The 12,160-nt window shown below is 43.8% G+C and overlaps 1 protein-coding gene across 6 annotated transcripts in view; it reads left to right on the top strand.

Annotated features, from left to right (window-relative positions):
• pde4dip (phosphodiesterase 4D interacting protein) overlaps positions 1–12,160 on the top strand; it is a 74,208-nt gene that overhangs the window by 28,846 nt on the left and 33,202 nt on the right. For 4 of the 6 annotated variants that reach the window (XM_029254900.1, XM_029254898.1, XM_029254897.1 and 1 more), the window contains exon 1: positions 8,875–11,436. In XM_029254900.1, coding sequence (XP_029110733.1) covers positions 10,303–11,436 — 1,134 coding nt within the window. In that variant the 5' untranslated portion in view covers positions 8,875–10,302. Of the gene's footprint in view, positions 1–231; positions 309–2,026; positions 2,151–2,554; positions 2,716–3,910; positions 4,068–5,084; positions 5,139–8,873; positions 11,437–12,160 lie in introns of those variants that run through there. The other 2 variants (XM_029254899.1, XM_029254896.1) reach the window with 2 other exon arrangements.

Below are 12,160 nucleotides of genomic sequence, written 5' to 3'. Positions count from 1 at the left end.
ATGTGTGTGTGTGTTTATCAGTGGTATCCAGGCTGCTAAGTGAAGGAATATATACTTTATATAAGAATATATATCTCAGTGTATATACTAAAGGAAAATGCAGATGGATTGAAATGTGTTCATTTTTGCAGTCTTTGAATTACAAGGTCAAGGACACATTACGGAAGAATTTAACTTTCAGTCAAGTATAGACGTGTTTAATTATTTAGTTTTTTCTTCATTTTATTTCAGAACATCGAACTGAAAGTTGAAGTGGAAAGCTTGAAGCAGGAATTACAAGAAAAGCAGCAACAGCTTGACAAGGCATTGTAAGTTCACATATAACTTCACAGTTTTGACTGATTAAAAACCAGAAAGTTCGACCTGTATCAAAAATGCATTTTTTTATACTGATTTTACAAAGGTTAGAAATAAACCATGCGGCTTAACTCCCAATTTACTGTAAATGGCTGTAGTTAAAACGCCCCTGACATGGTCCAGTCTGAGATCCTATTACACTTAGACGTTTGACAACCAAATAAAAAAGCAAATCAGCAATAATCACACTAGCAAGAATGCTTGAAGTTCAATGCCAGGCTCTGAACCTGATGGTGCTCACATTTCACTGGACAGCTGCTGGAGCCTGAAGTTCATCCTGCTCTGACTTGCTTGATTCAAAACGGTGCAGCTGCCATGCTTGTCTTCCTGTCTACGTACTGAAAATCAATGCTTTGCTCTCTTTAGACACCAGTGGGAACAATGGTAGAAGTGGGCATGTTCACATGTTCATGGGGCTCACTGTAGCTGCTTTATGTCCTACTCAGTTGACTTTCACTTGCCTCAAAGGGCTTTGTAATGTCCCAACGGTTGCATTGACCAGTTAGCCTCCATACACCCCCATAGAGGAATAAAAGGTGTTTTTTAGGAAATAAACACTGGAACATGCAAGGAATTTGCATGTTCTCCCTGTGTCTGCATGACTTTCCCCCAGGTGCTCCGATTTCATCCCAGAGTCTGAATTTATGCAGTTCAGGTCGATTGGTGATGCTAAATAGTATGTGCATGAGTGTGTGTGTGTGTGTGTGTGTGGCTACCCTGCAATGGACTGGGATCCTATCCAGGGTGTATCCCCTCTCAGCCTTGCACCCACTGCTTCAAGAATAGGCTCTGGTTCACCACAACCCTGCTCAGGACAAGCAATTATTGAAATTGGATGGGTGGATGGATGGATGGATGGATGGATGGATGGATGGATGGATGGATGGATGGAATATACAAACAGCCTGTATACCCTGCTGAAAACTCATCTCAGCATTAAAACTCTCAGCACGGAAGACCTCCTTTTAGTTCAGACTGGCCTTCAATGTGGCCAGCCCCATTCACTTTATCCTAACAGAGACCCCACAGTGTTCTGCATGTATGAAGTGGTGCCCACCGTAGTAAGAAAGTGAGCTTCTTGTGTTAATCATGATCTGATGTCCTCTGTAACCATAATGCTGTCCTGAAGGTCACCAGTTCTCTAGATTATCACATACATTCGGGTAAATTCACAGGCAGAGAGCCAGCAAAATGGCGACCTGCTAGGCCTACATAGTTCTGCAGAAAATTGTACTGTTTCTCACGGAAAAATTCTAAATTACGAGTAAATATTTTCCTTTAACAGTGTAGGTCAAACAACTGTGTTCATTTGTCTCTTACACTTGGACTGGAGGATGCCTCCTGCACCAATAACAAATTTGTAGCATCTAGGTCATCTTAAACATCTAGCACCATGCCTTGCCTCTGATTGTGAGCACAAGTTGGATGATGTATAATAGACTTGTCCTAAATAAATTATATATGGCTTTATTGTCTAAAGGCAGGAAAAATTTGCATTATTTGCATTTGTAGCAGAAAGCATTACCTAGTAAAGAGCAAAATCATAGTATCCTAGTCCAAGTAATGTAGTTGGATTTTTTGTGGTGTGATGCAGAGTCCAGAAAAACCACAATGATCACATTTAGCATATTAACTATTAATGATTATTTGTCATTCTGTGGTCATGCAGGACAACAGTGGAGAGCCTCTCCAGTCACAATGAGGCTGAGTTACAGCGACGATGCGACGAAAGGCAGCAGGAGATCGACCACATGCAGGAGATCCTGCAGACCAAAATCCAGCTCCTGCAGGAGGTGCATCACTTGATCCATGATTTTCATGCTAAAAATGGCTGTGGACTGTTTCAAAACACCATTTTATTCTATTCTCATAGACAATGAGTGCAGACTCTTCTTAAGGGTAGCCTTCCAGTGTCAGTGCTAACACTACCCTCTTTTACCACATTTACCATGCAGACATCGAAGCTGAAATTTCCCTTTAGTACAACCATGTTCGTTACCAACTTTCCTGTCAACTAACGTTCGTACTGCTAATGATCACTACCATTACCTGTATGTTCACATGCTCATACGAAAGTTGCACAGGTGTACTCACCTGTTCTGTAAATCTCTGCTTTGTCCCATCCTCCAATTCAGAGCTGTTTGAATAATACCATGTATAGCAGTTTATGCAGAGACTCACGTTGTTGTGAACTCAGGAGGCCAAGCTAGCACGCAGTGAGGCGGAGAAGATGGCCACCTTGGCGGAGTGCGAATCCCAGCGGTGCTTGGCACTGGAGAGGAAGATGAAGGATGTTCCAGAGGATGGGAATATGCCCTCTGGACCAGCACGGCAGACTGACTTAACCGAAAAGGACAGGTGTGGATGTTTCACTTCTCTGCAATGTTCAGAGTCCTCAATTTGGAGCTTCTTCATCAGTTTTAAAGCTTTAGTGGGAAGTTCATAGATGAGAAAGGAACAGTTAATTTATTCCTACTTCACTTTGTTAACCTGTATACAGTGCAACTTTCTGGGGTCTATAAATAAAGTGTATGGAATGAGAGTTGGATGAGAATGTGATCTCCGAGCTGAGCGGAACACTTGTGGCCTTTGCCATTCACTGACACTGATAAACATGACAGAAGCCGACAGGCTAAACTCAGGTCCACAGAGCACATACCCCAGTGCCATCTGGGATGTCTGGACAAATGGGAAGAGGGCTTTTGTGGAGCAATATAAAGCCTCCAGCTATTCCATCCGCAGCCTGCTCTTCCAGCTCATTACATTCTGAAGCATGATTTTTTTTTTAGGGTATTTTGCGACTTGCGTGTTTTACACTTCGTACTTCTTTCAAAAGTAGATGAGAAGCAACATTTAATGCATTGAAAAATTTAATCTCTTGATTAAGTACTTTAAACACAGTGCTGCCCATAGCCCTGCAGTTTTAATTTTAATGGATAAAAAAAATCACATGTAAGTCTGATTTGGACTAATCAATTTTTTTAAAGATATATATAGTATGTACAAATTATAGAATGTCCACTTTCTGTTTTATTCATATACAGTGAACACATTCTTCGATTAAGCAAATAGTAGACCTGTTATCACCATGGCACAGTGGTGCAGCACGTAGCCTTTGGGCGGGGGTTTGAGTCCTGCTTGGTCTGTCCTGAGTTTGTAAGCTCTCCCTGTGTTCATGTGGATTTCCTCTGGGTGCTTTGGTTTCCTCCCACAGTCCACAGACATGTGTGTTGAGTGAATTGTGGGTCAGTGGGACAGCTGGTAGTGTAGTGGTTAGAGCTACTGCCTTTGGACCCAAAGGTTGTAAAATTGCCCAGCTATATAATGTGGAAATAACTCTAAGCATCTTAACATTGTAAGTGGTTTTGAAAAAAAGTATCAGCTAAATTAATAAATGTAAAATCGTTGGCTTTAAATTCCCAGATAAATGCTAGTTAACAGTCATAATCAGTGCCCTGAGAAAAGACTATGCTGAATGAGTTTATGTAAATGTATGGTGGTTGTGATTTAAGGTCAGTTCTGACTTCAGTGGCTGCTCCTTCCCTTATTGCAGAATGATTGGGGAGCTCACCCAAGCCCTGCAGTCCAAAGAGGCTCTGATCACCCAACTGGCAGAGGAGAAGACCTCTCTGCAGGGGCAAGTTGGTCTGTTGGAGGATCAGGTGCAGGACCTCACTGCCTCTCTCCAACAGAAGGAGCAGGATGCTGAGGTAAGCTTGAGCGAAGATGACCTCTTGTAGGAAAATCTCATGGAGGTTTTTAAGGTTCCTAGCTCAAGGGTACTGCAGATGAGGCCCTCTTACAGCCTTCAGGTTATAAACCCATGTCCTTAACCATGACGCTACCAGATAGCCTTAGATCTAACCCTGACTATGAACACTCATGGAAGTCAATAGCCTGTGCTAAACAACTGGTGTTAAAGACAAACATGGACTTAGTGAGATTTCTTTTGTTTTGCCTCCATTCCCACTAATAGCAGTTGATGACATTTCTGTCTATGACCACTTTCAGCTCAGAACTGATAAATGCTGCGAAAAAGGGACACATCACATAATTTTATTATGTGATGCAGACCAAGTGACTGCTGTTCTTGCCCCTTGCTGCAATGGAAAATATGAAGTAAAACTTGTCTTTTAAAATGCATTTATGTACATAGGGCCCTGGCTTGTGCAAAATCTAAATCTGTTTCCTGAGCGAGGGGGTGCGGTGGCGCAGTGGGTTGGACCGCAGTCCTACTCTCCGGTGGGTCTGGGGTTCGAGTCCCGCTTGGGGTGCCTTGTGACGGACTGGCGTCCCATCCTGGGTGCGTCCCCTTCCCCCTCCGGCCTTACGCCCTGTGTTGCCGGGTAGGCTCCGGTTCCCCGTGACCCTGTAAGGGACAAGCGGTTCTGAAAATGTGTGTGTGTGTGTTTCCTGAGTGTTCAGAAGTGATTGTCATGAACATAACAAAAACAAACCTTCTGTCTAATTTCAATCAAACAAAATTGTGTATACTTTCATGTTCTTTTTAGACAGAAAATGTTATTATTGGCATGAAATAAAACCCTGGCAATAAACTATATCAAAGGGACTGAATCTAAACTTTTAGTCTGAATGCTGCCATCTCTAAGTTTATGTGGTTTGGTACAAATGTCAGTCAGCAAAGGTTCAGTAGTTTTTTTTAAGAAAGTATTCAGGAAATTTTGCCTTTGCTCGACCACCTCCTTTCTCCTCTTTCCTGCCTGCAGTTCTTTCAGGACGAGTTGGGCCGTGAGAAACTGCGCATTCAGCAGCAGATGCAGGTATGTGGGTCAGGATGGCTGGCACTAGCTATGACTTCTCTCTTGCACCCCATCCCACTCTCAGCTAGTGATGGACAGTTAGAGGATTCCCCCTGGTGGAAATCCTCACACACTGCACAAAGGAGCAGAGGGCACACTGAGTTGAGGCCGTATGTACAGGTGGTCTCCGATTTATGATGGTTCGACTTATGATTTTTTTGACTTTAAGATGATAAGCTGGCGATAGACACTTAGTAGAAACCATACTTCGAATTTCGATTTTTTCCTGAGCAAGTGATATGCAGTATGATACTCTCTTGCAATGCTGGCCAGCGGCAGCGATCTACATCTCCCAGTCTGTCATGCAAAGGTGTGTATTAAGTGCATTTTTGATTTACGATATTTTAGACTTATGATGGGTTTCACAGAATGTAACCCCATTGTAAATTGGGAACCATCTGTATAACTATGTCCAGCTGGGTTGTAACTCTGTTGTAACTGGGTGACCACCATTTGGACATCAGGATGGCTTTAGAGTTAGATGAAGGTCAGAAATTACAACGCGCTATTCATTCCAGATGATGCAGTTCTCCTTTCCACACTTTTGCATTTTTAAGTGCGTATATTAATTTTCATTCTTTTTAATTTTGTTTCAAAGTGTTTTATTTAGGGGCGTGGTGGCACAGTGGGTTGGACCACAGTCCTGCTCTCCGGTGGGTCTGGGGTTTGAGTCCTGCTTGGGGTGCCTTGTGACGGACTGGCGTCCTGTCCTGGGTGTGTCCCCTCCCCCTCTGGCCTTACGCCCTGTGTTGCTGGGTAGGCTCTGGTTCCCCTGTGACCCTGTATGGGACAAGTGGTTCTGAAAGTGTGTGTGTGTGTGTTTTATTTAAATTATATTTCATGATTGAAGTGCTTACATGCTGTAATCCATAAGTATACCTTTTAGGAGTGAAAGAGTGACTTTCATTGACCTGGCTTGAAGATTTGGGGCTCTTTACTATGGATGTAGAGTAAAAGAGCCGCAAAGCTCAGCATTTTACACATTGTTACATCTCTAAGACCTTTTCTTGCACTGCTTTTGAACTTGCATTGTATTAAATTGCCTGGATTTTTTCCCCACTCATAAATTCACAATGTTTGAGGGTAGCTTATTTGTTCTTTCACTGGAAATGAAAGCCAGTTACCTAATCAGTACAAAAAAAACCACAAGGGCAGAGCTCTGTCATTGTGTGAATAATAAATTAACAAATTGTCCTGCAGTGGAAGTTTTTTCAGTGTTGCAAACTGAACTCCGGCAGAGGTAGTGAGTATACTTTGGGCCGGCTTGATCTGTTGGGGAATTCAGCATGGTTCAAAAGAATAAGTAATTATAAGTTCTCGTGTTCTAAATTTTATGGCCACAGACTGCTCATTTTCATGTTTACTAAAAGAAAATGTAGGTTCCTTGCCGAGTGTTAACTAATGTTTACCAGCCCGCAACCAGTTGGTAGTGTATAATGCGACTGCATTTGGACCCAAAGGTTGCAGGTGTGAGCCTCACCTCCATCTATCGTACCCTTGAGCAAGGTACTTAGCCTAAATTGTTCCAGTAAAATGCCCCAGCTGTATTACAATACTTGTATGTATCTTAACATTGTAAATCAGGTTGCAGAAAAGTGTCAGCTAAATGAATAAATATAAACAATTAATCCTGTATATTGAAGTTGCTTCATGAACTCTGTAGTTCTTTGTTCCAGCTCTTTCAGGTACTAATACATAGAGTTGTATTTAAACAGAAGGTCTATAAATTGAGAAAAGGAAAAAGACCCCTAGGTAGGTTCAATACTGCATTATCATTCTGTATTAATCAGTGTCAAGTGGTATTCTCTTGCATGTGGTTATAAGAGCCTTGGTCAGAAGTTGGGTCGAAACATTGAGATGTTATTAATCTTTACAAGATGAAAACCAAATTTCAACATTCATATACCAATAAACATAAGGAAACATAATGGTTAATAACAATAGATTTGTGTGTGAATATAAATCTGGTGTCTGCCCTGATCAATCAGTTAAGTTGTACTTCAGTTAAATTCTAAAAGATTTCCTGGCAGTGACACTTTGTATAGCTGAAAGAAAAGACAAGTAGTAAAACTTGAAAGAGCAGCATAATGCTATGGCTTACACTATATTGTGCCTAAATTACATTGAGGCTGTGGTAGGTCCACATAGTATATATGCAAAGAAAGAAATTTTTAAATGTAATAATCCAGGCTTCTGGAACCCATGACACAAATCCTTCTGGGTGAAGAACCTCAGCTAAACAGGTGCATGTTAAAAATAAATAAGAAATGTAGAAAATAGGAAAAATTTTGTCACACTTGACACAAGCAGGCTAGAGAGAGGTAGGTAGTGAACCCAATTGTGGGTTGGTTTTAACCTTCAGCGAGGTTCGTAGGACTGGACGTAAACGAAGTCAGGGACAGGCGAAGTCTTGCAAGGCACGAACGTCACAATACAGGCAATCCGAAGGTCAGTAGCGAGGGAGAACAGGCGAGAGACGGGAACAAGCAAGGCAAAGACGCTGATACTGCAAAACCACAAAAGTGTTTGCGAGAATCCGCATCATGGTGTGGACTCAGAGCTCCTTATATCCCAGTGGTTCAATTAACTGCAGGTGCTTCGCTTGTTCCCAGAGGCGTGAGAAATTTACAGTGTGAAGTATAAGAATTGAATGGGAGTTAACTTCCATAGGTGATAATAAATTTCCTACAACATGTCATTTAGTTTGTTAAGAAAGATTTTGCATACTGAGGCTTGTTTAGAAAACGGGCAGCGGGTAATGTGAGAACGTGGTTTTGTATCATTCTTCAAATACATGACCATCTGTCTCCTGAGACTCTAGTGTCAGTAATGATAGAACAAAAAAAAAAAACAGGAGGTAAGAAACAGTAACGTTTTGATGTGGACCTGGCCTTTGTTTTGTATAACATACCTGTATTCTTTTGAACATCTTCCTGTAGTGCTTTCACTGGAATCTCCCAACCCGCCGCTATTTTGCATGGCTTTGTAGTCACGGCTATTTGTCCCCATTGAGCGGGGCCTTTGTGAAAGGGGCTTTGCTTGTCTCCGCATCGTGTGGCCTCCAGACACTCACCCCCCGCGCCATCCCCAAAACCCCAGCCTAGTCACCAGACTGTAGGCTGAAACTCTTCCCTTGGGGCTATGCATTGACAGTCGCCAAATAGGACACTGGTTTTACAAATGTTACATATATATGAGGAAATACAGTTTACTGTATGCATATTATTTAACACGACAGATTACTTATATTTAGCATCGTACAAATGGCTGTTATCGAAAGCCCTCCCTTGCATCTGAACAGCAAGTCAAACAAGTTGCTGACTTTGCATATGTTATACATGTATTTCTTAATTTACTTCACATGACAGATTAGTTACATTTACCATCCCACAAATAGCTTCATGACTGTCACTGAATATAAAAAAAAAAAAAAAAAAAAATCATTATATTAAAGTTTGTGACTTAAAATATACTACATTAGACTTGCTTCTTGTAATAACAGACAAATGTTCTACGTTTCAAAGGAATAACTTTCACAAAGGGAAGAACATTTTCCTGAAACATACAGGCTAAACAGCATTTAGTTCATCGTTAATAAAATTACTGTATGTTTAATTCATTCCATCATAACTACGAGTGCAGAAAAACAATAACACATTCGTTATACTGAACATTGTTATTTAGTTCAGTGTGAAACATTTAGGCTGCTGAAACAAGCTTGGGCAGAATTATTAAAATTGTGCAGGCAGTACAAATGCAGCACCTAAACCGAGTAGTTTGACATGTTGATCAGCGTCTTAACAGACAGAACTGTTGTAAATCGTAGATTATTCGCAGTATTTCGCTGCTATTTCCTTATTCTGTGGTTATGAGGAGGCTTCTGGCTGCGTATTTCGTTGTTCTCCACATCACACAGCAGTCGTATGACAGAAAACGAGCCCTTCACCGATTCACCTCCACATCGGACCAAACCACATCATTGCTCGGGGGGTTGAGGGATTATCACACAATAATGTCACTGTTCTCGCATAGTGATATTTTATACACATTTTATCTTTAAACAGTATTCTTGTGTTTTTCACCATTCTTATTGTGCCACGGTTGAAAATAAATACGCTTTACATAAATTTAATTTCGGCACTCCTCCTTTGTAGTAATGGTTCGTTCCGCAGCGGCTCTGCGCAGCGCTGCCACATCACAGCCGTCTTCTCGCTGCTGACGCTGGAGAAGCGTCTCAATTTATTTAAAACGAAGAAACCTTAATGTAGCGGGACACCAGTATTTGTTACTAGATAAAACATAAAACCTGAGGTCTCCGGTGGCTCGCGAGAGAGCGACGTTTTGCCGTCACACCGAAGGAGGATTAGCAGCAGCGGTGCCGCGGCGGAGCTGACAGGACTGCGGTCCGGCATCATGATGAGGAGGAGGATGCTGAAGATATCCAGACACTGACTCTCTCGCACGTCGGCTAAATACACACTACTGCGCAACAGGATTTTGAATTATAAAGTGGACTCCGTTGACGTTGTTTTGTCGAGGGAGGGGGAAGGGACAAAAAGAAGAAGAAGGGGAGAGAGGGGGGAGAAAAAAAAAAAAAAAACCCGCTGATATCACGTGGATTGCCTTCATTTTCGCTTCTCTCGTGCATGGCGCGAGAGGCTTCTCCGCGCCCTCTTACCGCTTGCGGGACTCCGGCGTCTGTTTGTCCTCTGTCACCACGTGAACACGCAGTGGTGCAGCCCCCCCCCTGTTTGTATTATTGACGGCTCCTTAATGCTGCTTGTCGACACAGGTGTGTCTCATGATGATGTCTGATGGACCTACACTGAGACCTACAAGCGATGAGGGCTGCAGTCCAGCAGTTCCTTCTCTAAGGCAGCGCTCTCTATGACTATTGTGCTGTGTGCTCATGCTACTTTAGGCTTTCATGTTTATTTATGTATTTATTTCCCAAATGGCTGCAAAACTAAGTGCATCAATCCGTCTTGAAAATATGAAAGATTTCTTCCGACTACCTCGGCGACGGGTATTTTTTGGACGGGGCGCCTTTTGAAAGCGGTTGCTTCGCCGTCGAGCGCTGCGGGGCGAAGGCCGGGCTTGGTCGGCGTTTGCCGTCTCTGCGCCGATGTTGGACGTCAGGATGAAGGATCTGTGTCGGATCTGCGCCCGTGAGCTGTGCGGTAATCAGCGGCGCTGGATTTTCCACCCGGCGTCCAAGCTCAACCTGCAGGTCCTGCTGTCCCACGTGCTGGGCCGGGACCTGACGCGCGATGGCAGGGCTGAGTTTGCCTGCAGCAAGTGCACTTTCATGCTGGAGCGCATGTATCGCTTCGATACGGTCATCGCGCGCGTCGAGGCTCTCTCCATCGAACGCCTTCAGAAGCTGCTGTTGGAGAAGGAGCGTCTCCGGCAGTGCATCGGCAGCCTCTACAGTAGGAGCAATAGCGAGGAGATGAGGGCGGGCGCGGAAAGCCGGCCTGTGGACTGCACTGTGGACATGTCTGGCCTGCATGATGCCAAGTACGTTTCCCTGCTCCAGGAGGACCTTGCCTATTCTGCGTATGAATCGTGGGCCGAGCACGAAGACCAGGTGCTGGACCCTCACCATCATTGCCAGGGGTCTGAGGCGTGCACAAGCCGCTCGCGGAGGTGCAAGGGCTGCTCAGCCCTGAGGGTCGCCGACTCCGATTATGAGGCTGTGTGCAGGGTGCCCCGCAAATTAGCCAGGAGCATCTCCTGCGGCCCATCCACTCGCTACTCCGTGAGCGTGCCGGAGAGCGAGTACAGCGTGGAGCCTTCAGCAGCCGTGACGCCCGTGCTGGAGGGGGACAGCACTGCGGAGTGTGGCAGCCTTGAAGACACTAGCTCTGGATCACCCTCCGTCGAGTCCCTGGACACTGCTGTCGATGCGGTCCATCCCTCCGGTCATGGGGAGGAGGAGCAGAGGTCTGAGCAGATGTCTGCAAGTTTGGTCCTCTCCTCCCACAAGTTGGCTCTGGCCCTCAGCCTGGTGAGGAACTGTGAATACAGGCCCATCCAGAGTCCTCGTGGAAGCAGGCTCCCAATCCTGGTGAAACCTACCTCCCTTGAAATGGGCAACAAGGAGGCTGCATTAGAACTGTCCGCTAGGGTTCTGTGCAGCAGGTGCAGCGAGGTGGCAGCCCATCAGGTCCCCCTAGACCTGCAGCTGGAACTTGCCGAGCTTGAGGAGATGTGGCGAGACGTCTACGTGGAATATGCGCCTATTCGCTGCAAGAAGGTATCGGATGGGCGCCTGTCGATTTCTAACCTGCCTATCCTCCTATGTGAACGTGGTCAAGGGTCAGCCAACAAAGCGAAGCCCCTTTGTCAGCTTTTTGTTGTAGATATGATTGCAAGTTCAAACTTTTTTTTCCCGTGTATTTCTTTTTAATTTTTCATTTAACTTATTTGGACCAGAAATTATATGTGCTCAGATTTTTGTATTACACTGTTAAATGCAGTTTACTGTTTTCAGATGTATGTTAGACAGCTAATGCATAATTATTAATTATATTGAATATATGTTCTTATTGCGGACTAGATATGTCCAGAAGAAGGCCTGTGGCAGTGTGTTTAGTGGGCGTACCACCACTCATGATAATTCATAACTCCTCTTTGCTAGACTGCAGTCTCGGAGAACATTACCCGTTTCCTATAAGGCCTGTGACACTCGTTGTCATGGAAACAGTTGTTGTGTTTGACACTGTAGGTCCATCCCACATCCTTTATTTCGCTCCTTCTCTCGTGCTGTTTCCTCAGGCTTTGTTTGTTCTTGTTTGTAAGTACTGGTTGCTATGATGACTCTAGACTTTCAATTGCTGTGAGCTATTTTAAAGGTCATGTTTCATTCTAATGTGTTTGCAGCTCTTTGTCTCTTGTGGATTTAGAATTGTATGCACTAATCTTTAACTTTTTAAATACACAAATAATACAACGATCACATGTTCATTAATGTCAGGATA

The sequence above is a fragment of the Scleropages formosus genome, chromosome 9, assembly GCF_900964775.1.
Source record: "Scleropages formosus chromosome 9, fSclFor1.1, whole genome shotgun sequence".
Classification (NCBI taxonomy): Eukaryota; Metazoa; Chordata; class Actinopteri; order Osteoglossiformes; family Osteoglossidae; genus Scleropages; species Scleropages formosus.
Note: the sequence above shows the minus strand (reverse complement) of the source record. Positions and strands in the feature narration are given on the sequence as shown.